The 20431-nt window shown below is 46.6% G+C and overlaps 3 protein-coding genes across 7 annotated transcripts; all 3 read right to left on the reverse strand.

Annotated features, from left to right (window-relative positions):
* Positions 1–622: 622 nt before the first annotated feature.
* Positions 623–5872, reverse strand: LOC117140138 (protein zer-1 homolog). 2 transcript variants are annotated; one of them, XM_033302906.1, is made up of 9 exons: positions 5549–5872; positions 3859–4215; positions 2614–3553; positions 2386–2557; positions 2168–2329; positions 1943–2104; positions 1612–1761; positions 1282–1527; positions 623–1220 (listed from the first exon to the last, which is right to left on the reverse strand). In XM_033302906.1, the coding sequence occupies exons 2-9, from the start codon at positions 4157–4159 to the stop codon at positions 1056–1058; spliced, it is 2298 nt and encodes a 765-aa protein (XP_033158797.1). In that variant the 5' UTR covers positions 4160–4215; positions 5549–5872; the 3' UTR covers positions 623–1055. The 2 variants fall into 2 exon arrangements, with proteins under 2 accessions (XP_033158797.1, XP_033158796.1); XM_033302905.1 differs by having other exon boundaries at positions 1282–1761.
* Positions 5873–6098: 226 nt separating this feature from the next.
* On the reverse strand, positions 6099–11750 carry LOC117139695 (poly(U)-binding-splicing factor half pint). Of its 4 annotated transcripts, none has more exons than XM_033302201.1 (5): positions 11626–11750; positions 10969–11062; positions 8272–8566; positions 7534–8037; positions 6099–7472 (listed from the first exon to the last, which is right to left on the reverse strand). In XM_033302201.1, exons 1-5 carry the CDS (start codon positions 11626–11628, stop codon positions 6455–6457), a joined length of 1914 nt encoding a protein of 637 aa, XP_033158092.1. In that variant the 5' UTR covers positions 11629–11750; the 3' UTR covers positions 6099–6454. The 4 variants fall into 4 exon arrangements, with proteins under 4 accessions (XP_033158092.1, XP_033158095.1, XP_033158096.1 ...); XM_033302204.1 differs by lacking the exon at positions 11626–11750 and adding an exon at positions 9426–10583 and having other exon boundaries at positions 8272–9083; positions 10969–11061; XM_033302205.1 differs by lacking the exon at positions 11626–11750 and having other exon boundaries at positions 8272–9567; positions 10969–11058.
* A 555-nt stretch (positions 11751–12305) lies between these two features.
* LOC117140018 (protein cueball) lies at positions 12306–20245 on the reverse strand. Its single transcript, XM_033302749.1, has 4 exons — positions 19879–20245; positions 13731–15135; positions 13330–13663; positions 12306–13271 (listed from the first exon to the last, which is right to left on the reverse strand). The coding sequence occupies exons 1-4, from the start codon at positions 19970–19972 to the stop codon at positions 13170–13172; spliced, it is 1935 nt and encodes a 644-aa protein (XP_033158640.1). The 5' UTR covers positions 19973–20245; the 3' UTR covers positions 12306–13169.
* Between the last annotated feature and the right edge of the window lie 186 nt (positions 20246–20431).

Genomic DNA, 20431 nt, shown 5'->3' on the forward strand with positions numbered 1-20431 from the left:
AAACTTTTAATTTGAAAAACTTTCTAAGCCATAAACTCAAAAAATCAGTTTTAAATATGATAAAAACAGATTTCATAAAATGTGTGATGATGGGTTTAATGATGTCTAAAAAAAATAATGATTTCAAATAGATATGTTATATGGAAGTTCCTGAGCTTTATTTGAGTAAGTGCTGTACCAAAATATTTTTAAAAATTACTTTAATCGATCAAAAGCAGAAATAATAAACTTAAGAAAAGTTCCACTGTAATATGGGACAAGCAATTCACAAAGGGCTCTCGTGTGATTTTGGATGGTAAGGAAAGTGTAAGACACAGGCGTGATGACGCTTACGAATCAAATTATATATATATACGTAATATAAGGTAACTAATGGTAACGTACACTGTTATAAATATTTATGCCAAGCGCAGAACTTTCAAAACTGTTACTTGCAATATTTACAGTTGCTTAAGCCTAGCCTAGGGGTCTAGATTATATAGCTAGATTATGTTGAACGATCCGATCCCGAACTTGCAGCTACTAGGGTTCGTGATGCGAAAGCACAGTAAATGTGGGGGCGGGGGGTGAGTGGGCATCGAATGATGAACACAAATCAAGGAACAGATTCAATACACTCGTCTATGTGGCTAGAGAAAGAACTATCGATCCACGGGGAATTCAATTCTTAAGGATTTATTTAATCTCCAGCAGCCTTGCTTGCTACTCCAATGTCTTCCTCTTTCCGATTTTAACAATATTTACACTTCTGAAGGCCTAAAAAGATCGCTGGCTTACAACATGTGATACATCATATACATATATAATCTAGTAATTATGTAATTATCGAATAATTATGCACGCTTCTGCATCATTAGATTTAGTTGCTTAACTCTCGCATAGCTTAAACTTGCATCTGTGTATCTGCTGCTCTTGCTGAAAACATAAAAGTCAAGGAAGAATCTCTTGAACCACATAACACTTGCACTCGCCTTAAAACGGGAAACAGAGGAAGCAGAAAAAAAACATTACAACAAACTCGAATCCTAAAACTACGTGCTATCCTAAATATCCGCTTAGTTGTCGACGACCATGCGATCCGATCCGGAGTCGCACTGCTCTATGACCAGGCGGGCGATGCGCTTGATCTCGCAGTAGGGACTCTCGTGCTCGATCAGCTCGTTGAGGATCTGGATGCCGTTCTCCTGCTCCACCAGCTTGCAGTATTTTTCGGGATAAACCTGTGGCGGGAAGTGGAAGTTAGTACAAATTGCTAACCATGTGAACAGGACTTGCTACCACCTGTGTCAGATTGGCCAGGGCCCAGACAGCCCAATGCTGGCACTGGGGCGTCTCGTAGCAGCGCACCAGGCTGAGGATCGGCTCAAAGCTGCGGTAGTTGATGTTCCGCTCGCTCTTGATGTTCCACCGCTGAATGGCGGCCACCATGCGCTCCAGCACGTGCTCCCGGCTGGGCGTCTTGATCGTCCAGGCATCCGCTCCGTCCGAGGCAATGTGCGCCAGCACTCCAGCCGCATTGTAGCTGACCTGGAAGCGCAGGTAGGCATGGTTAGCACTGGCCATCTCTCTCTCCCGCACTCTCGCCACCACACTCGCACTAGCACCACCCACCTCGATGCCATCGCTCAGGGAGTCCAGCAGGCGGGCAAACACCTCAATGAACTCCTGGGTCATCAGCTTGGGTCGCAGCCACTTCACCTCGGCCACATTGCCCAGCAGGCCCATCATGTTGCGCAACAGCTCGTCACGATCCGGGAAGGTCTGTTTTGGAAAAGGACAGTTCAGCTTAAGAAGTCTGGATACAGGAAGTTAACCCATTTCTTCATGAAACCAAGGAGTTTACATTTGTTCGCTTTCTCTCTGCAGCTCTTGGAGTAAATATTATAGTTCCCAAACTTATCTTTGTTGCGTTGCGGATAAAGACAAGCCTCTTGAAACTTACATGTAAACACTTAAGGAAATACTCCATGCCACGTCCATCGAGGAATCTCTTACAATTAATAGCAGTCTCATCGGTTACGTTCCACATGGTGGACCAAGCCACCTCCATCACATCGTCGAAGACGGAGCGAGTCAGCCGATCCTTTATCAACGTGAACATGGTCTAAAGTCAAGAATATCACCGTTTAGTACAAATTCCAGCAAGCTGTTGATAGGCAAGACATACACTAACTACGCCCAACTCGCCCAGGAAGAGCTTCTGTCGCCCATCCACCTGGCAAGCGAGTGTGTTCAACAGGTAGATTGCTATGCGCTGGACAAATCCCTCTTGCTCCGTCTTGGAAACGCCGTGCAGCAGGATCTTGATGAGACGCTCGTACTCGAAGAGCTGAAAACCAGACATTTAGCTGTACTCAATATGATATTAGATTAGGCGAGGCTTACCACATCGACTGGCATGTGAAACTGGGTGAGCGTGAGGTAACCATTCCGCAGCATGGTGTCGTCGGTGATGTGCATCTCCATACCATTGAGCAGCGTGCGAATGATGTGATTGCGCAGTAGTGCTCCAAACTTGGATCGATCCCTGCCCTTCACAATGTAGAACAGCGTGGCACTAATGAAGATTCAGATTAAATACTGGTTTCACTAAACCCAAAACTATAAACCCACCTGCCGGAGATTTGCATGTGCTTGAACTTGAGATGCCGATCCATGGCGGAGAGCACAACATCCAGTGCTGTGTGTATGTCCTTGCAGTTCTCGAAGCGGAAGAGATGGTACAAGTCGTTGAGAACTCTTGTCAGAAGCACTGGTCTGTCGTGGTAATAGCGCGCCGCAGTAAGGATTTGCTGCTCGTTGGCATCGCCAGCCACCTCCAAAGCTGGAATATCGTGTCTTTTGCAGGCCCAGTGGGCCGTGTGATAGAGGCCTAGGAACTGCAGCGGTCGCTGGGTGCGGGACGCTAGCCCCGGGATGTCTGTGAGGGCAAAGTGCTGCTCCATTTTGGGACTCGGCTGCGAGCCACTGGTACTTGTCGACTCCTTGGTGGCCACACCGTTGCCGGCCAAATTCGTGCCAGAGATATCCAAATGTGTGAGATGCCGCAAGTTGTCCATCAGCATCTCCAGCGTCTGATCGGGCAGATCGTAGGTGCCGTGGCCGTTTCCGGAACTGGAGATGGATATGTCCAGTGTGCACAGACGCCTCAGGCAGCAGATCGCATGCAGCTGGTTGGCGATGGGCCACACATTGAACAGGATGAGCGTGTGCAGATTGGGCAGCGAGCCCAATGCCTCCAGGCTGAAGTTGGCCAGCACGCAGGAGGTCAGGTCCAGGTGGCCCAGGTCGTGGAGGTGGGCGAACTGCAGGCGGTGGTGCATCACCACACCATTGAGCACCAGCCGCCGCAGGTGCGGACAGGTCAACTGGAAGTCCACTGGCTCCTTCTCGTTGGGCTCCGCGTACTGCAGCAGATGGGAACTGATGCCCAGCTCCAGGGATCGCAGACTGTCGCCGTAGTGGGCCAGAAGGTGGTGGGAACCCACGGATATCATGTCGCAGTACCACAAGGACAAAGCGAACAGTTTGTGGCGCATCAGAGTCTCCAAGCCTGCGAAATGTATAACATAGTATTTTATTCAAGTCAATGTGGTTCAGCAATAAATATGCAATAGAAGGTTGATTGGATATCTATCAATTCGAAGGTAACACATTTACATAAGTGCAATTTTTCAAATGAACTTGCATCTGATTTTGTATAAACTTTTAGAGGTGCGGTTGCAAATATTTAAATTTAAGTTTGGCTGTCTGAGAGTCTGACAGATTCCAGTATAAATTCCGTTCAATTACTATTCAATGGAACTCAACCACACCGGATGCGGGCGGAGAACACTACGGATGGCGGGCAGAGCTCACCTATACTGCTCAGGGTGCTGTTGCGAAGATTGACGATCTTGAGCGAAGTGCGCTGTGTGTCCTCGAAGAGGCGGATGACGCTGTCGTCTAGCGGGCGATTGAATCGCTGGTAGTTCTCGAGGAAGCCGTCGCAGATCTCGTTGGGCAGCACGATGCCCGGATTGAGGCCGCGCTGGCCATCTGGCCGGTGGCTGCTAATGATGTCCAGATTGTTGCACAGCTTCTGGTAGGCGATCTCCTTGAGGGTCAGCGGCTCCTCGTCCAGCGAGCCGTCCTCCATCAGCCGCACCTTGCAGCTCATCTTGGGGCCGTAGTTCCTGTGCTCCGCCAGTGGGTTCTCAATAGTGGCTTTGTTGTCTAAAACGAAACGAGGCGATGGGAGCCATGAAACAAAACTTCAACGTTATACATTTCATCATTGTGTGAAATATTGAAATTACCAGGCACCCTGTTCTTTGAAATACAAAAATGTTGAAACGGAATTCAGAAACGATATCAGAGAATATACATGAGAATTTATTTCAAGTCCTGAAATAACGATTTCACATTATGATTATTATAGAAATGAACTTATATTGCTGATAATAAAATTAAATATATCAATACAAAACTATTGTAGGCCAGCTTTTACTTTTAATCACGAGACATGCACATGTTCGATTTTCCTATTAATTTAAATGAATTTGATTTTAGCCCATTAATCCAGGTGCTCAAACTCAATACTCTGTTGATTAAACATCATTTTACAGCCCCTCATTTGAGATTACAAGTCATGATGGAACGGATGAGTGATTCAACCTTTGAATCACATCGATGAATGAATGAAAGTGCCCTTTTCTTTTTAAGATTACAGCCATGGATTGCCATTGAGGTGTTTTCCATTGAGTGAATTAAATATTTTGTCACTTTCAAACGTTTAAAAAGTGAGCTTACAATGTATTATTGTACTAAGATAAATGGGGAATGACTTGACATTCTAGATTATATACTTTTTGATGCAAGATTTGTTTAGTTCTTTTGTAAGTTAGCCAGGATTGATCAATTTAATTAACCAGTATAGTTTGTGTTTACATGTTGCACTTTTTCGACTAATCATTGTTTGGGTATAGGGAGCGGGCTTGACCTTGCAGACGAATCTGCTCCGAACTTTTGGAACAGTTCCCATGGATGACTGGCCAATCTCGCCCAGACTTTTCAACGCAGGCACGTGCCATTGTTTTAATCTGTTTTCGGCTCTTGGCTTCCGATAGCCATGTACCCATGCTGTTACATAACCAATGGTCATCCAATTAGGAAGAATGCGGTAGGGATACGGGGAATATGATCCTGGTTACATCCAGGCAGATGGTACGCCCGTGTGTGTGGTGTGTGTGTATGTATATGCACAAGGGGCACTCAAGTTCCGCGGATCTCAAAGGTACACACATGCATACATCGCTATCAAGATATGTGCACATGTACATAGAGAATGCCAACAAACAAATGGCTTGCGTGTGTGTGTGGGTGCGTAGTTATTGAAAAAAAGCACAAAAACACTAATAAAGCGTCGGCCTGTCTGGCTTATCTGGCCAACGAAACTAAGCGGAGTGACAAAAAAAACACGGAACTGCGAGCAGCGACAGTCAGCTGTCCGGATATTTTTACACGGAGTCTCGGAGTTGCTGGCCGTGGAGCCCCACGCTTTCTGTACCTTTTATTTTGCTTTAGTGTCGCCCCAAAAAAGCAGCCTCCAAAATCCCTCGCTGCTTTTGCTTCTGTCTTTGCGTTTGTCTTTGCTTTTGCTTCTGCGTTTGCTTTGCCACTGCTGCTCTGTCTTTGCGTTCGATTTGCCAGCGGATTTTCCGAACTGCGAGCGATTTTTCCGCGATTGCGCAGCGTTTTACCGTTACACGCGGCACTCGAGCGCCAGCAAATTCCAATTGTTGTTCTCTAATTTTTCGATTTGCGTATGGAAATCACTTCATTATTTTGATTTCTATTTTCTTTCTTCTCGCCAGTGTGACCAGATGCCGAATGCGCTCCAACACCCAATGCTCTCTACCTAACACTACTTCGCACTAAAAAATACCAAAAGTATCCTTTCATATTCGAAAGACAATCCGAAAATTCTGTAATTTCGAAATCCTGACTTTTGAAAATCTAAAGTTAAAATGAATAAATGCAAAAATAAGGCTTACAGTTAAGACATGCAACTATTTAATGTCACAGCCATTAGCCCGCGCAAGAAAAACAGACACTTGAATTGGAAACTATAGTTTATTTTGTAAGTTAAGCGCTGAAATTAATCAAATGTAAATTTACACATTGTTAGTCGGCGGCGGCGTGCTTGCCTGGGTTCTAATTTGTGGTTTTCTTGCTCCGATAATGCGAAAAAAACCGACATTTGCTTCCCTCGCTGTAGGGATACTTTGTTAAGACTAAATCACTGCGTTGCAGAATCATCATAATCATCATAATCGTATTTTATAATCCAGCTGCCGTGCCGTGGCTTTCGGACTGGCGTAATAAATAAACTTGCATCGTTGCGTTTTAGGTGCTACGTAAAAAATGATAGAACAAATGTGGGAGCCACATGCAATTCAGATAGCTCCCCCTTCTAACCGGACAGATCTCCCTGATCGAAGATGCCCTGGTCGTAGAGCTCGGCCACCACTCTCCGGCCGCCGAAGAACCGGCCGTCTAGTGCCTCCTTGCCGCGCATGGCCTCCGCTCCTGCCGAGAACTCCACGAAGATCTTCACGATGATCTCCGCCTCGTCGTCGTCCTCGTTCTCCGTCTGCTTCTCGTTGAAGATGATCACGCGGCTGACGGTGCCGAATTTACTGCACTCCTCCTGGATCTCCTCCTGCAGGGTCTCGTCCACATCCTCGGGTCCGACCATATTTCGCAGGATGATTACACGTGAGTCCACCGGCCGCATCAGTCGCTGCATCACCAACTGCCGCGCGCTCTGGCCCTTGATGGACATGTTCTCCTGCTGCTGCAGCGTCTGCACGTCGCCCTCATCCATCAGCTTCTTCTGCAGCTCCTCCTGCTGCTTCTCGTGCGCCTTCTTGATGTTCTCCGAGAGGTTTGCTGCCGTGACAGCGGCATTGTTCGCAGCGGCAGAGAGGGCGGCAGCAGCTGCAGCTCCATTGCTGGCCTCCGCTCCCGCCAGAGTGGCCACAGTGGGCACTATGCCCACGCCAACGCCGCCGACCGTCATGGGCAGGGTGGGTGTGGCCAGAAGGGCGGGCGGCGGAAGAGTGGGCACCACCGCCTGTAGAGGTTGCAGGCCAGCAGGAACTCCAAGCAAACTGGGAGCCACGGGAGTTGGTGCCTGGAATATTCCGGGCGGCAGAAGAGCGGGAGCGGCTTGAGCCAAAGCAGGATGCAGAGCAGCCGCCGAGGTGGCTGCCGAAACCACTGGCATTGCCCCCACCTTGGTGACCACTGCCCCAGCTGCCATGACAGGTGTGTTCTGCGACAAGCCGAGAACCGCATTGCTGGCCACCGCATCCAGGGCCTGGATCTTTGCCGTTGCTGCCGCTGCAGCCACTGCCGCAGCCGTGGGCATCGTGGAGTTCGTTGTGGGACAGGCCAGGGCATTCGGCGGCGTAATGGATCGACCCACTCTGTTAAAAAGCATATGCATTAGATATTCCGCCCATACTCTTCTAAGCGCAACACACTCACCTCAGAAGCTGACCTCCCAAATCAAAGAGATTCATGCTGGCGATTGCCTCGTCCATGGCCTGTTTGTTGGCGTACTCGATGAAGCCGTAGCCCTTGTGCGTGTGAAGGGAAGTGCCCTGGGCCAGCTTGCAGTAGAGGATCGGGCCGAAGGCCTCGAAGACGCTCTTGATGTCCTCCTCGGACAGGTCGGGATGGATGGAGGCCACGTAGATGCGGTTGAAGCTCTTGGCCTCCTCCTGCACCTCGTCGATCACCTGCTGGGCCTGTGGCATGTTACTGGGTCGGCCTACCTTGATGTTCCTGCCCCCCATCAGGGCTCCGTTCATCTGTTCCAGCGCCAGCTGTGCGCCCTCCGGTATCTCATATTCCACGAACGCGAATCCCTTGTGCTTTTGCGTGATGGGATCCCAGGACATGTTGATTGACTTGATGGGGCCGAAGGGAGTGAAGGCCACACGAATTGTGTCCTCCTTGAGCTCGAACGAAATGCTGCCCACATAGACTCTGAAGAGGAAGGAAAAGGCGCTGAGTTAGTAGTACTCAATGTTTAGGAGAGGATAAAGTGAAAGGAGTTTGTGTGGTCAGATCTTATCAGCTAGGAGCGCACAGTGAGTGGAGCACCATCGACTGCCTCCAGTAACGCGGAGCTGCAGCAGTGGGACCCAATCTTCGCAAGACATTTACAGAGTTTACATCATGGCACCCAGTGGAACTAATACTAGTATCCAACCAACTCACCTGCACATGAGAGCCAGTGCCTGTTGTCGCTGAACCTGCGTGCGCTGCGTGGCCAGTTGCTGCTGCTGGTGGGCCAGTGTCTGCTTCATGAGCACCATCTTAATGCTCTGCTCCATGGCGTACTTCTTGGCCTTGCTGACCAGGTCGTGCTGCTCCGAGGAGAGCTTGGGCAGGGCGCCGCCCAGGAGGCCGAGGAGCGCCGATCGGGTGCCCGGACCGAACTTGACATCGCCCGTCTGCTTGAGGTCGTACAGGGGCTGCGAAAGGTAGGGAATTTTCGAATCCGTGGACTTGCCTAGAATTGGGAAGAGGGATTAGTGCATTTTATAGTGGGAGGGGGTTCGTTTCAGTTGATCATCAGCTATGCAATTTGATTGGGATTCGATTCGATTCGACTTTTCATTTGACTTGTTCGATTGATTGATTTTCATTCTTGGTTTTCTTTGTCTTTTCCGAAGGCAAAGTGGGTCAGACAATTGACAATTGGTCAAGAGATTGCGTTTGAAACCGCTTAAATAAAGACAAAAACTGCCTGCTGCCTGCAAGAAAGATGAAGACAAAAAAGAAAAAATAAGAAAACAAATTGTTAATCATATAGTGGCTCCACGAGCGGATCATTTGGGTGTTTGGAGCGCGTATCTATCGATGGGCAGTCGCTATTATGGTCACAATCATTTTTTTTTTCAATATTAGATACTGCATACTTAAGGTTAATGCTTTGGCTTTCTTGTTCGATTTGCGTTGGATGAGAGAGTCTATGAGTCTATCGTTTATGCAGAGGGGCTTGAGTTTTTGTCATTTATTTGTCAAGGCTGGAAAATGCAAGAATAAAAGGAGAGAGCTCCCGTCAAATAAAACATATTCGCTTATCGGTAGGCAATTGATTGAGATACGTAGTGTATGTGATGTGATTCAAGTGTGTGGATATTAAATATACATAAATAGGAGTTAATGTGTCGAGTAGTGTGTGTGTATGCGTATCAAATCAAAATTCATCCGCCGACACACAAACCGAACTGGGCACACGGCGGGACATCCGGGCAATCCCGTCCAGAAAGAAGGCGCGAATTGGCCGATCTAACGATCTCCCGATCTCGCGTGTGCCCAGCTCCGTTCTGGCGAGTAGTTTATAAAAATTAGAAATTATAAGCAACCTTAGGTGCGGTTTCGTATTCGTATTCGTTTCGTAATCGATTTCCATGAGTTGGGGCGTGGTAACTGACTTGAAGAAGGGTCACACACATTTTACATTGCTCAGTGATAAAAAGAGAAAAATAAAAAAAAGAAAACAAGACGCTGAAACGATAATAAGAGCAACAATATGTTTAAGTTGGTTAGCTTCTCCACCGCCCTACCTACATACAAAAAGCTGTCCTCTACCCACGGTTAATGATTCGCTTACGAGAGCAAGGCTCGTGAGTTAGTGATTGCTAGGTGCGGATGGCGATCGGGAAGATCGGGCGACTGGCAGCGGATCGAGCGGGATTGAGTGTTTAGTACCCCATTTGCTAAAATACACGGACGCATGACTGGACGGACGTTCGATTTGATCCGATCTGATCTGATCTGCTAGCTAGCTAGGACAAAACACAAATCATTGGTACTTAATGTAAATGCAACCAGGACAGGACCGGAGCCAGACTCAGAATCTCAAACAGGATCAGGATCGGGATCGGTCCCCGATCGGCTGGCGGCACACGACGACGTGGTGGCGAGGTGGTTAGAAGCGGATTAATGTCGATGTTCTGGTTGGGCTGTTTTGTGGCTGATTGATAGTAGTAGTAGCAGATTGGTAGTAGATTGGTAGTGGAGTAGTAGTAGAGTTATCTAATTGGTCATCTCTCTCTCGATCTCGAATACCCGAACCTCGATTTCGATCTTGATTAAACTTAGTCTTAGGCGGAACAAACTTAAAAGGAGCAAAACGCTTACGAGAACTAAAAAAGAGAAATATAGAAGAAAGAGAAAGAGAGAGATAAAAGTTATACATATATGGATTTTGGATTAGTTCTGGCGATCCGTCGACTCGTTTCTTAACGTATCGGTTCGTTTTCGGGACCGGGACTTGGACTCACTGATGCCCTAGAGTTATGAACAATACGCATTTCATTGCGCTTTCTCGCTTGCATTCGCTTTCGTTATTTAGCACATGTATATGCTTTTGCTTGCTTTTGCTCTATCGACTGGGGAGCGCGCCCTTTTCGACTTTTGGCGATAGACTGACTCTCAAATCGATTTGCTTGACTCTCACCTCACCTCACACCTCACAGTCTGAGTTAGAGTTCATCGTGCGTTTATGAAGTCTGCAATTACTTAAGCAGAACAAAAAGAAAAACCGATTATTTAGTGGCGTCAGTGCTGCCCCTGGATGCAACGGAGTAGAGTAGAGTAGTAGAGTAGAGTAGTACAAGTACAAGTGGGAGAGAAAATATAAGATGTGCTTATGTTTTATGCTTGGACAACCGAAATAATACAATACAATTTGGAAGGCCGGCTCCTCGAGGACTCCGTATTCTGTGGACTGTTGCACTGTCGATTGAAACCTACGTGCCACATATGTATGTGTATGTATGTACGTGCCAAGCTCATTCATTGACAGACACACACAACATGTTTTTGGGGGCGATGTGCTGATCGCCGCGGCAATATCATTCCATCATACATAGTTATTTATAGACGAACAGCTGGGAAACTCACCCGAGTCGGAGCGCGTTCTTTTGGTGGCCGGCATGTCGCTGATCTCGCGCTGATCATCCGAACGCGGCGATCTCGATGCTCTGTCGTTGCTTCCCTGTAACAGAAGAGACAGACCGGGTTACAATATTGTTTTTTCTAGAATTTGAGACCCTTGCAGAGCAGTTCGCTAGCAAAAAGGTAAAAGATAACAGATAACCTAGCTTAAACAACAAAAACAGCAGATGTTTTTCCGGATTCCGAATGACCATATGCTGTATGGTCAGACACTTTCCCGTTCCACCCGCAGGTAAAATCCGCGTGCCGAAGTTCCAAAGGGCTGTACTTCCACTTCCACTTCCATGGAGAGCGAATCGGAGGTGCGGGAGCGCGTGGTGTTAATTCGGATGTGTATCTACCCGCCGGGGCTGGCAGCTGTGACGTCGTAGTCCCAAATGGAGGCAAGGTCACGACGGGGTGCTCCGCGGTAACCTCCACCCGTCGCCATCCACATGCCCCTTAACCCTTATGCCGCCCAAGAGCGCTCGCTGCAACGCCGCTGCGAAAGTACCGAAAAAATGCGCAAATTTCACGGGAAAACGAAAGACGCAATGTTCGGTTTGATGCGCGTGAAAAAGTCTCTGCTGCGGAGCAAGTACGTCGCGTTTGTCTAGTACTAACCATGTTTGCTTTTTTCCAGTTATTCTAGTGGCGATTTGTTGTCTACAACGCTATAAACTGTTTAATTTTATGCGCTTGCAAAAATTTTTGTCAAGATGGATACGAACTAGTGGTGGCACTTCGCGTCGATTGCTGCATGCTTCGATTATTCGATAGCAAAGTTGAGCTATCTGGCTACTCTAATAACCTATAGGTTTTTAGTAAATGTGGGGAAATTGCCATTTTAAAATTTAAACTCGATAAAATAAAGGCATATATATTATTAATTTAGCATATCATTTTACAACAATTATTAGTTCAATTTATATCATATATGAGTATCCAAACAACCATTTCGTAAAAACATACGAACGAATTGTAAAATTTTAAATTAAAAAACTGTGTGGCTTAAAAATTAAATGGAATCACCCCAATGTACGTTCGGTTATAAACTTTTTAGTTGGATGTGCAAGCAATGCCACACTGCTAAGTGAAAAATTCCCGAGTAAATCGCAAACGGAACTCAGTCCGAAAAATATTAGTTTGGCTAACTAAGTGAAGTTCATAGTTCAGAAGATGCCAAGTGTAAGTGTGAAAAAAGGACAAAATTGCACTGAAAAAAAAGTGCCACCTCTTAACTTCTATTTTGGAAAGATGACGTTCTCGAGTGACTAATGCCAAACTGCAAGTAAGTGCACCCGTTTTTCAATTACAACTGCATGTAGTTTTTCTTTATTCAACCCTTTTCTTAAGGACTACGACTAAAATTAAACTATGCTTTAATATTTACAACTCTCGGTCTTTCTGTGAGAGTTTGCCCCTCTGTTTTTGGTTCTTTTTCTCTGAATCTTCAGCAGTAGTGCATTATGGAGATGATTGTTCAAATTATCGCCAGATATGCCATGATATCGCGCATTTGGAGGGGGGTTTTTCTTTTGTTTTAGTAGCGAAGTTTTTTTCACAACACGGGGAAAAGGAAAGTGCACAATGACGCACTTGATAGGGCTAATTACAACAGATCCGGGTGTAATCATCACAATCGCAATGGTCTTGTGGCTGCTTAAGATCTACAGGCTCTTGTTATCCGTGCGTAATCCGTTTTTAAAGCTAATGTCAGTCGCGCGACTTGCATTCATTTCAACATGACGTATTCAAAGTAAAACCGAATAAAAATTAAGAAATTAAAAATCCAAAAAGATGCTGCTTTGAGCTAAAATCCTAATTCTGGCGTAAAATGATCCTACGAATAAATTAACGAGACCGAAGATCGCTAACTAAAAATGTTGCTTCGGCTTAAGTAAATGGTTTGGTTTGGCGAGTGTTAAGTGTCCCAGGCGAGTGTTAAGTATTAGGCTGCTGTTGCTGGTTGCACATTGCTGTGGCTGGTTGGTAATTGGTTTCTAGTTGCTGGTTGCCTGGGTGAGCACCTTGGCGGCTAACGGGGTCGAGGGCCGGGCGGGCAGCAGCTTTTCAAGCTCGAATACACCAAATCCGCACTCGACGACGACGACTATCACAAGGTTCAGTTTTGGGGCGCAGGTGGATGTCCGTCCGTCCGCCGCGCCCTAGTACAGGTCATCCTCCATGTTGTGGATGAGTATCTTCTTGTCCTCCTTGCAGCTGGACTTGGACAGCGTCTGCTCCACCAGCTTGGGGTCGAAACAGGGCTGCGAAATGGTAAGCTAGTTAAAGAAATTTCCTCACAAACATGCCCAGTATGCTTACAGTTTCGCAGATGTTCATGTTGCAGCAGTTCTCTATCGTGATCTCGCACTGCTCGGTGGCCAGTGGGCGGTTGGTGAGCGGAGTGTCTCCTGCCGAGTTGCTTCTGGCCTGCTTCCGAACCACAAAGGTCTTCCTGATGCGTGGGCGCTTGGGTTTGTACAGGCGACGGATTCCGTGAACGATCACAGCCACTAGCAGCAAGCTAGAAACGATGCCCACGACGAGGATGATGATCACGCTGCTAGTCCACACTCTGGGCGTAAGGCACACCTCCAAATGCTCGTACTGCGGAACAGCAATGTTGGTGCTGTTGTCTTGCGCCAGTTCCTCACAGCTGACAGGGTGGAAAGATGAAAAATTAGCTAGAGCCGCCTGGGAATTCATTGGTATAGCACACTTACATGCTGTGACAGCCGAAGGGCACATACATCTCCGGCTCGTGCTTCAACAGACGGCAGAAAAGGGAGCAGATCTCCGTGGAGTTCTGCTCACAGCGAGCTCCTCCAAACTTGGCTGGACACTCACAGCTGGGCGCTTCGTTCTCGTCCTTGGACACCCGACAGTGACCACCATTGAGGCACAGTCCGGAGCACACGCTCAACTCACAGCGCTCGCCCGTGAATCCCGGCTGGCAGTAGCACTTGGGGTAGGCCAACTCCGACATCTGGCATGTGCCGTGGACGCAGTAGTTGTGGCACTCGCGGATCTCGCAACGGGATCCCTTGAAGCCAGTCGGGCAGATGCACAGATCCGTGGCAGCCCTGTACTCGCCGCCGTTCATGCAACGCTCGTCCTCCAGTACCTTTATCTTTTGGTCCAGCATTGAGCGTATTTCGAACTTCCTGTTCTGCTCGACCACGCGATCCTTCACCTTCCGCACAATGCTGGCGCAGTGGTGGTCCTTCTGCAGTCTCTGGTAAAAGCCGGTGCGGACCACAATTCCTCGCGCTTCCTCGCTAAGATTGGCAACGCGCACCAGCGGACAGTCCTCGGCCACCGGCTCCGGGTCCTTGAAGTCCGTGGAATCAGTGGAATCCTCCTCCTCTGGCTTGCTAGTGGTGGTAACCTTGATCACCGGCACTTTCGGGTGGCTCCAAACGGCCCTGGTAGTACGATCCGTCCAGTAGATCGCGTCGTTGGTCACAGCCAGGTTGAGGGGCTCGTGGTGCTTGTCCTTAAGCACCACCTGACGATCGGAACCGTCCAGCTTGCAGCTCTCTACCGAGAAGAACACGCCCTTCAGGTCGTCAATCCAGAAGAGGCGATCCGACAGCTGATCCACCACGATTCCCCTGGGCATATCGATATCGGAGTTGATGATCACGGTCCTATTGCTCCCATCCAGATTGATCCTCTCCACGCTGGGATGCGTGACGTTCGAGTTCGTCCAGTAAAGCTTGCGGCGGCACACATCGACGGCCACGCCATCTGGTCGCCCACCCTCCGCGCTCAGATCCACCAGAACCTTGGGCGTCGCATAGCCGTGAATGGGGGCGAAGAAGATCTTCCTCTGCTCGGTGTCCGACCAGAAGAGGTTCATGTTCAGTGGGTCGTAGGCTAGTCCTCCCACCGACTCATTACCCGTGCGTGCGATCGTTTGCTCCGCCACGTGGTTGGCGGCTATGAGATCCCGTTTCAGGGAGAATATGCTGCCATTGCGGTGCTTCAGGTCATTGAAGTAGATCAGCTCCTCCGACTCATCAAAGGTCAGGGCGGACAGCTCGTCGAACTCGTGGGCGGCGGTGGCTATCGTCTGCCAGGAACTGTCCATGAACTGGATCTTCGTCCTCAGCGTGACGGCGAAGTCTGCAAGAAGATAACAACATTATTTAGACGGTTAAAGGATAGCCCACTGTTTGGTGTTTGAATTAGTTTTATCGATCGCTGAAGGGGCTCAATAGGGGAAACCAAATAGTTTTTCCAGCCGGACTTATTTACCGACCGATCACTTTGATGACAGCTACGTGATAAATATGGCGATTCACTGCCATGAGGCGTGGTCTTGGTAGCGTAGATCATTAATAATGTTAGGATAATCGAGTGTATACATATATCTCACCAATCTAATCTACAATTAGATATGATTTTGCGAAAATCGAAAATAGTTTTCGGAAGGCGTGCGGAATGGGCCAACGTGCCAGATATCATCACTCCGCCGCATCGATAGGAGTAAGACCCCGTGCTTTATTGCGGAAATTAAGCTCAATCAGTAGGCAAAGGCTCCGAATTGCCGAGCCCCCGTCGACTGGCATCAAAGTTGCCAAAAGTGTCGCGAATTCCAATCAGGCCTCGCCATTTGAGGAAACTGCGACTGGAATTGAATTTTCGCCACAATATTCCGGCAATGAATGCCCAATGAACTGCGTTTCATTTATATTAATTGATTACTTAATGCGGCCAGTTCCAAGCCATCAGAACCTAAAATGTGCCTAAGGTCTAGAGTCTAGACTGATAAGGCGTTGTAAATTAGTGAACAGCAGGCGACGAGGATCTGAAGACGTCAACCTGCAAAAGCCCAGGGAAATCCCTCGATACGTAACGTCAATCTTTTGACCTGCCAGCCATAATCACCTGGGATCTTCTATAGTGTCATTCAAGGCTATTGTTGCTATCTGATTTAGGGCTAATAAATTAAAATATGGATATGTTGAATCAGTGGATGTAACGACCTGTTTAATAGCCACTTTAAGCTGTCTCCGATGCATTTTAATGTATAATTACGCTCTTAGTACAGCAACACCTGAAGCCTGAAGCATTCTCACTTCAGTATCAGCTCCCTAATCAATAGCAACCTTGAAATTTGTACACAAAAACATGGCCGCGCCAGGTTCGGTGTGCAAAATAATGGTGGTCAGATTTGATAATCCGAAATCTGACTTCGCCCGCACTTCCCCCCCGAATTCCAAATCCCAAACGAGATCGCAGAACCTGTTGCCAGCGTTCTGGGGGCGTGTCGTTTGTTTAATTAGCCAGGCAGGTGGGCACAAATGCGACACCTGCTGCAGTGCAAACAATCCTGACTCGCTGCCTCCAACTTCAACGCTCGCGGAAATGGAAAAACTGCAGCTGGCGGAACAGAATCCGAAATGGCAGCAGTTCCGGATCGGATTGGATGTGGCAGGTTGTGTCGCAGGTGTTGTGAATGTAGCAGTTCCTTAAACAATGACCCCATAAGCAATCGATCAGATCGATTATCTATCAACGGCGACCTGGTCATTGGCCCTAGCTTAATGGCCAAAAAACATTTCCAGGTCACTGTCGCGGGGCAGAATGCCGACCGAAACCAAGACAAACCTTACAAAACAGACAAACAAGTTATAGTATCTTGGGTTATAATGAAAATCCTAGTTGCAGAGCCACGAACATAGTTATTGGTTATTCATGATTCATGCATATATATCTCAAAAGCTGGCCAATTATCGATGGTTGTAAAAAGAGCTGCGAAAAACAAAGCCTGGCCAGCATTTACCACTCGATTCGGAGTTGCGAACGAACCTTTCCGTCGACCTTCTCGTTTGAGGTCAACGTTTTTATCGATGCAGAAAATGCTAGATTGGCTAATACCAATGTATTGGCGAGTTCATTGGCGGAGCTACTCTATCTGATCTACTACCACTAATAACAACCCTAAACCAATTTATTGTTAACTATCAGAACTAACTACTTGAAGGCCTAAAACATACATAGTCTAATTTAATAATCTAATTTAGTACTCTAAATAGCACAATTGTAAAATTACAAATATCGTTATTTATATAAAATCGTATATTTTTAATAATAAGATTCAGTTGCTTTTCCCATAACAGTATCAGTATGCTTTAAAGTGAAATTTTTTGTTTGTGAAATTTGGTTTTTTTTTTTTTACTTTGATAAAGAGTTCTGCGTGCAATGCATCATCATATCGTTTCTCGGAGTGAAATGTTATAAGTCACGAATATTGTTAAGCATATCAGTTAAGCAACTGAAGTGATTGTGAATTGTGAAGTGTAAAGAACTCTAGGATATACTGCTCCTGTTCCTCCTGCGCTATTGCTGAGAACAGCTGAAGTGATTGTGATTTTGAAGTGCCCGATAGAAGTGCGGTCAGTAATTCTTATGACCAGACCATATAACTCATGAAATAGCCGGTATCTCTTGGCAGTACGATATGGCTTTTCGCGTGGCTTTCATCGCGTCACGGTGCGATTTCCACCCATTAGCATTATCGTTGTGCGATCAAGTGCTAATGGAAAGGCTTCGGAAAAGTTCGCACGTGGGCTATAATGCTGTGTGTTGCGACCAGATCGGGTTTCCAGTTCGCATTCAATATGCCTCCGGGTTTATTTACACATGTAACCCGGTGCTCGCCCGATTAGATGGGAATTAAATGGATCTCTCGCCTCGGATTACGATTCAGAAATTCCGTAACAGTCACCAGTGGGTTTTAAGTTATACACCCAGTGGCTCTGGGCTACGAATTCTTCGTTTGAAACCGAAACCGAAACCCACGGTGCCAACGAAATTTTAGAAATCGCAGCACCAGCAGTCTCCGAAATCTAAACAAACCGGCAAACCCGGTGCTGTGGCATACGTGACAAAGTAATACGGCCACATGGCGGCTCGAGTGGTGGCAAATGCCGAGTACAGTGCAACTCCTCCCTGATGAACCATCCACCATGTGACGAGGGATTGACATTCATTGCCAGAAAATTACTGTCTTCGGGGAGTTCGAATCAATTTCAAATTCAAATATTTACCTTCACCTGGTGGAAAGAGGATTTCCAGCAGAGAACTGCAAGGGTGGCACTTTTTTACCACTCGACTCACACCCTACAATTTTGTGTGCGGGTGCTACCCGCCACGCACATCGCGGGTACTTACAAACACACAGTATAAATCTGAACATGCAGACAAGACACCCCGTTGTGCGCGCACCCGAATCAATACGGTGCTCTGCGTCGCGGGTGCCGATCACACACTGCCTAAAAAGGGATGAGTGAGAAAAACACTTATGGGTTTACCGTTAAACACATGGGTGTTTCCAAAAATACTCGGGTGTTTCCAAAAATACTCGAGTGGTCTCGTAGGTAGTCGAGTCACAGACAAGATGCGTAACTCCATACGTTTTACACTCCATACGTTTACATACTATACTTTCGGCGTGGCTCTAGACTTTGTCGAATACTTTGTAAAATATGCCCTTCATCTTATTATTATATATTATTATAATTATATATATTATATTATATTTTATTATATTATATATTATTAATATATATATATATATACGTAATTTAATTATTATATATATATATATTATTATATCTTATATATATTTTATTAAATATTATTATATATTATTAACGTTATTATTATTTAAATATAAATTATAGTAAAAATAATAGTAATAGTAATAATGCTAATAGCCGAATCTATGTACATAATGTCACAAAATTCATTTCAAAAAAGACTTTATGTAAGAATATTTATCATTAGAGTATTCAGCTAGCGACGTTTGAAAAATTAATAAGCCCGTTCGAAACGGGTGGCACCCATTGAGTCCATCAAAGAGCAAAGACATGAGCACAAAAATTTTCTTGGGTATTCCCTTTTACCCTTCATTTCTTATACCCGTCACGCTTCCTCCCATACAAATTTTAGGCGTACAAAAAATGACCAGAGAACTGCAGCCCGCATACAAAAAATGACGTGCGGCCGATCGTTGACTGTGCGTCCACTCACCCAAATGGTTATTGCGCAGCAGGCCTCGGGTGGTTTTTTTACTCGTAACAATAACACCACGTTGGTAAAACACTCGAGTATTTTGTGTTGCCGCAAGTAGGGTGTCAAAAAACACGGGGTGCCTAGAGTACCGAGTGTTTATCGGGTGGACGTAGAGTGCGAGTGGCGGGCTGCAGTTCTCTGATTTCCAGATTGGAACAGTTGGAACTTGAAGAACTCCGAATGTATAATAAAATGTAGATTTCATTTTATGGAGTTCAAAGTAACAGAGATTGTTATTTAAATTTTACCCAACACATTTTCCAGTTTGGAAAGCGGAATTTCGGGAAGGTTCAACTGTATTTTACGGTTGCTTTTCGCCGGCCACGTTGAACCAAGTAAATAGAGTGAGTGAAAGAGAGCGCGAGAGAAATGTTTCCAGGGGAAAGCGCAACAACAACATAACGCCTAATAACAATGAGTATCTGGCATTAGAATTTGGCCATTAGTTATCAGTTAAAAGCGACGTGTGCATTTATAGCAAAAGCGCGCCTCTGCCACTGATAAAGGAGATAAAAACGAAATCGTTCCGGACGGGGCAGCTCCGATAGTCAGCTGATAGCGGGCACGAACACTTGCGTGCGGGAATATGCTGCTGCTAATGTCAAGCGATTACATAAGACCACCTCCACTCCACTGAGTGCATTGTTTATGTCGAATTGATTTCTAATTCTGAAAGTCGACTGTGAAATGAAGGTTAAGCGACAGGGTTGCCAGCGGGCCGGCAGGTGCTCCTGCTCCTCGCAACTGTTCTTTTCCAACTCTATTCCCACTGGAAGCTGCTCTTACCCCACTCCAGTGGCGTTCCATGTGCAGGGGTCAGCAGGCATGTGGCAAGTAGCAATACTAGCAGCACGTCCATTCCGAATCGGATGCGGATCATTGTACAGGTGGATTATATAGCCAACGGACACCTGCGATTGCACAATCGCCTGGCTTTATGGTTAGGTTGCGGGAATTGGAAGCGCCTGGCCGCAGTTGCCGTTGCCTGGCCAGTTGGAAAGGGGATTTGCGCGAACGGTGGATAGGAAACAACAGCGCGCTGTTTTTACGGACTTTCGGATGGGGCTTCAAAGAACGCGCCACGGAAACCGCTAACGACCTTTCGATCCGACAAGATTTCTTAAACTAACTTCAAAAATCACTTGATTTGATCGGAGGTTGCACATAGTGGTGGGGAATCATAGATATGATTGCGAAATGTATCGATGTATTCCGATGCTTTGCAGTATCTATCGCAACCTCCCATCTCGACCGTTAAAATACAGTTTCTTTACTAAATTAATAGTTTATTTGCGAAAAACTACTTAAAACACATTGCCTGTGCCTCAAAAATCACATA

The sequence above is a fragment of the Drosophila mauritiana genome, chromosome 3L, assembly GCF_004382145.1.
Source record: "Drosophila mauritiana strain mau12 chromosome 3L, ASM438214v1, whole genome shotgun sequence".
Taxonomy (NCBI): Eukaryota; Metazoa; Arthropoda; class Insecta; order Diptera; family Drosophilidae; genus Drosophila; species Drosophila mauritiana.

Bases quoted from the DNA above. Each gene is read 5' to 3' on its own strand.
- LOC117140138 (XM_033302905.1), bottom strand. From the start codon at position 4,159: ATGAGCTGCAAGGTGCGGCTGATGGAGGACGGCTCGCTGGACGAGGAG. The intron at 3,554-3,858 runs GTGAGCTCTGCC...TACATTTCGCAG, and splicing joins CAGCACCCTGAGCAGTATAG to GCTTGGAGACTCTGATGCGC. The intron at 1,221-1,281 runs GTGGTAGCAAGT...TTCCCGCCACAG, and splicing joins CCCTGGCCAATCTGACACAG to GTTTATCCCGAAAAATACTG.
- LOC117139695 (XM_033302201.1), bottom strand. The intron at 8,038-8,271 runs GTGAGTTGGTTG...CTTCCTCTTCAG, and splicing joins GCACTGGCTCTCATGTGCAG to AGTCTATGTGGGCAGCATTT. The intron at 7,473-7,533 runs GTGAGTGTGTTG...GCTTTTTAACAG, and splicing joins TTGGGAGGTCAGCTTCTGAG to AGTGGGTCGATCCATTACGC.
- LOC117140018 (XM_033302749.1), bottom strand. From the start codon at position 19,972: ATGATCCGCATCCGATTCGGAATGGACGTGCTGCTAGTATTGCTACTT. The intron at 15,136-19,878 runs GTAAGAGCAGCT...ATCTTCTTGCAG, and splicing joins TGGAACGCCACTGGAGTGGG to ACTTCGCCGTCACGCTGAGG. The intron at 13,664-13,730 runs GTAAGTGTGCTA...CCACCCTGTCAG, and splicing joins CCCTTCGGCTGTCACAGCAT to CTGTGAGGAACTGGCGCAAG.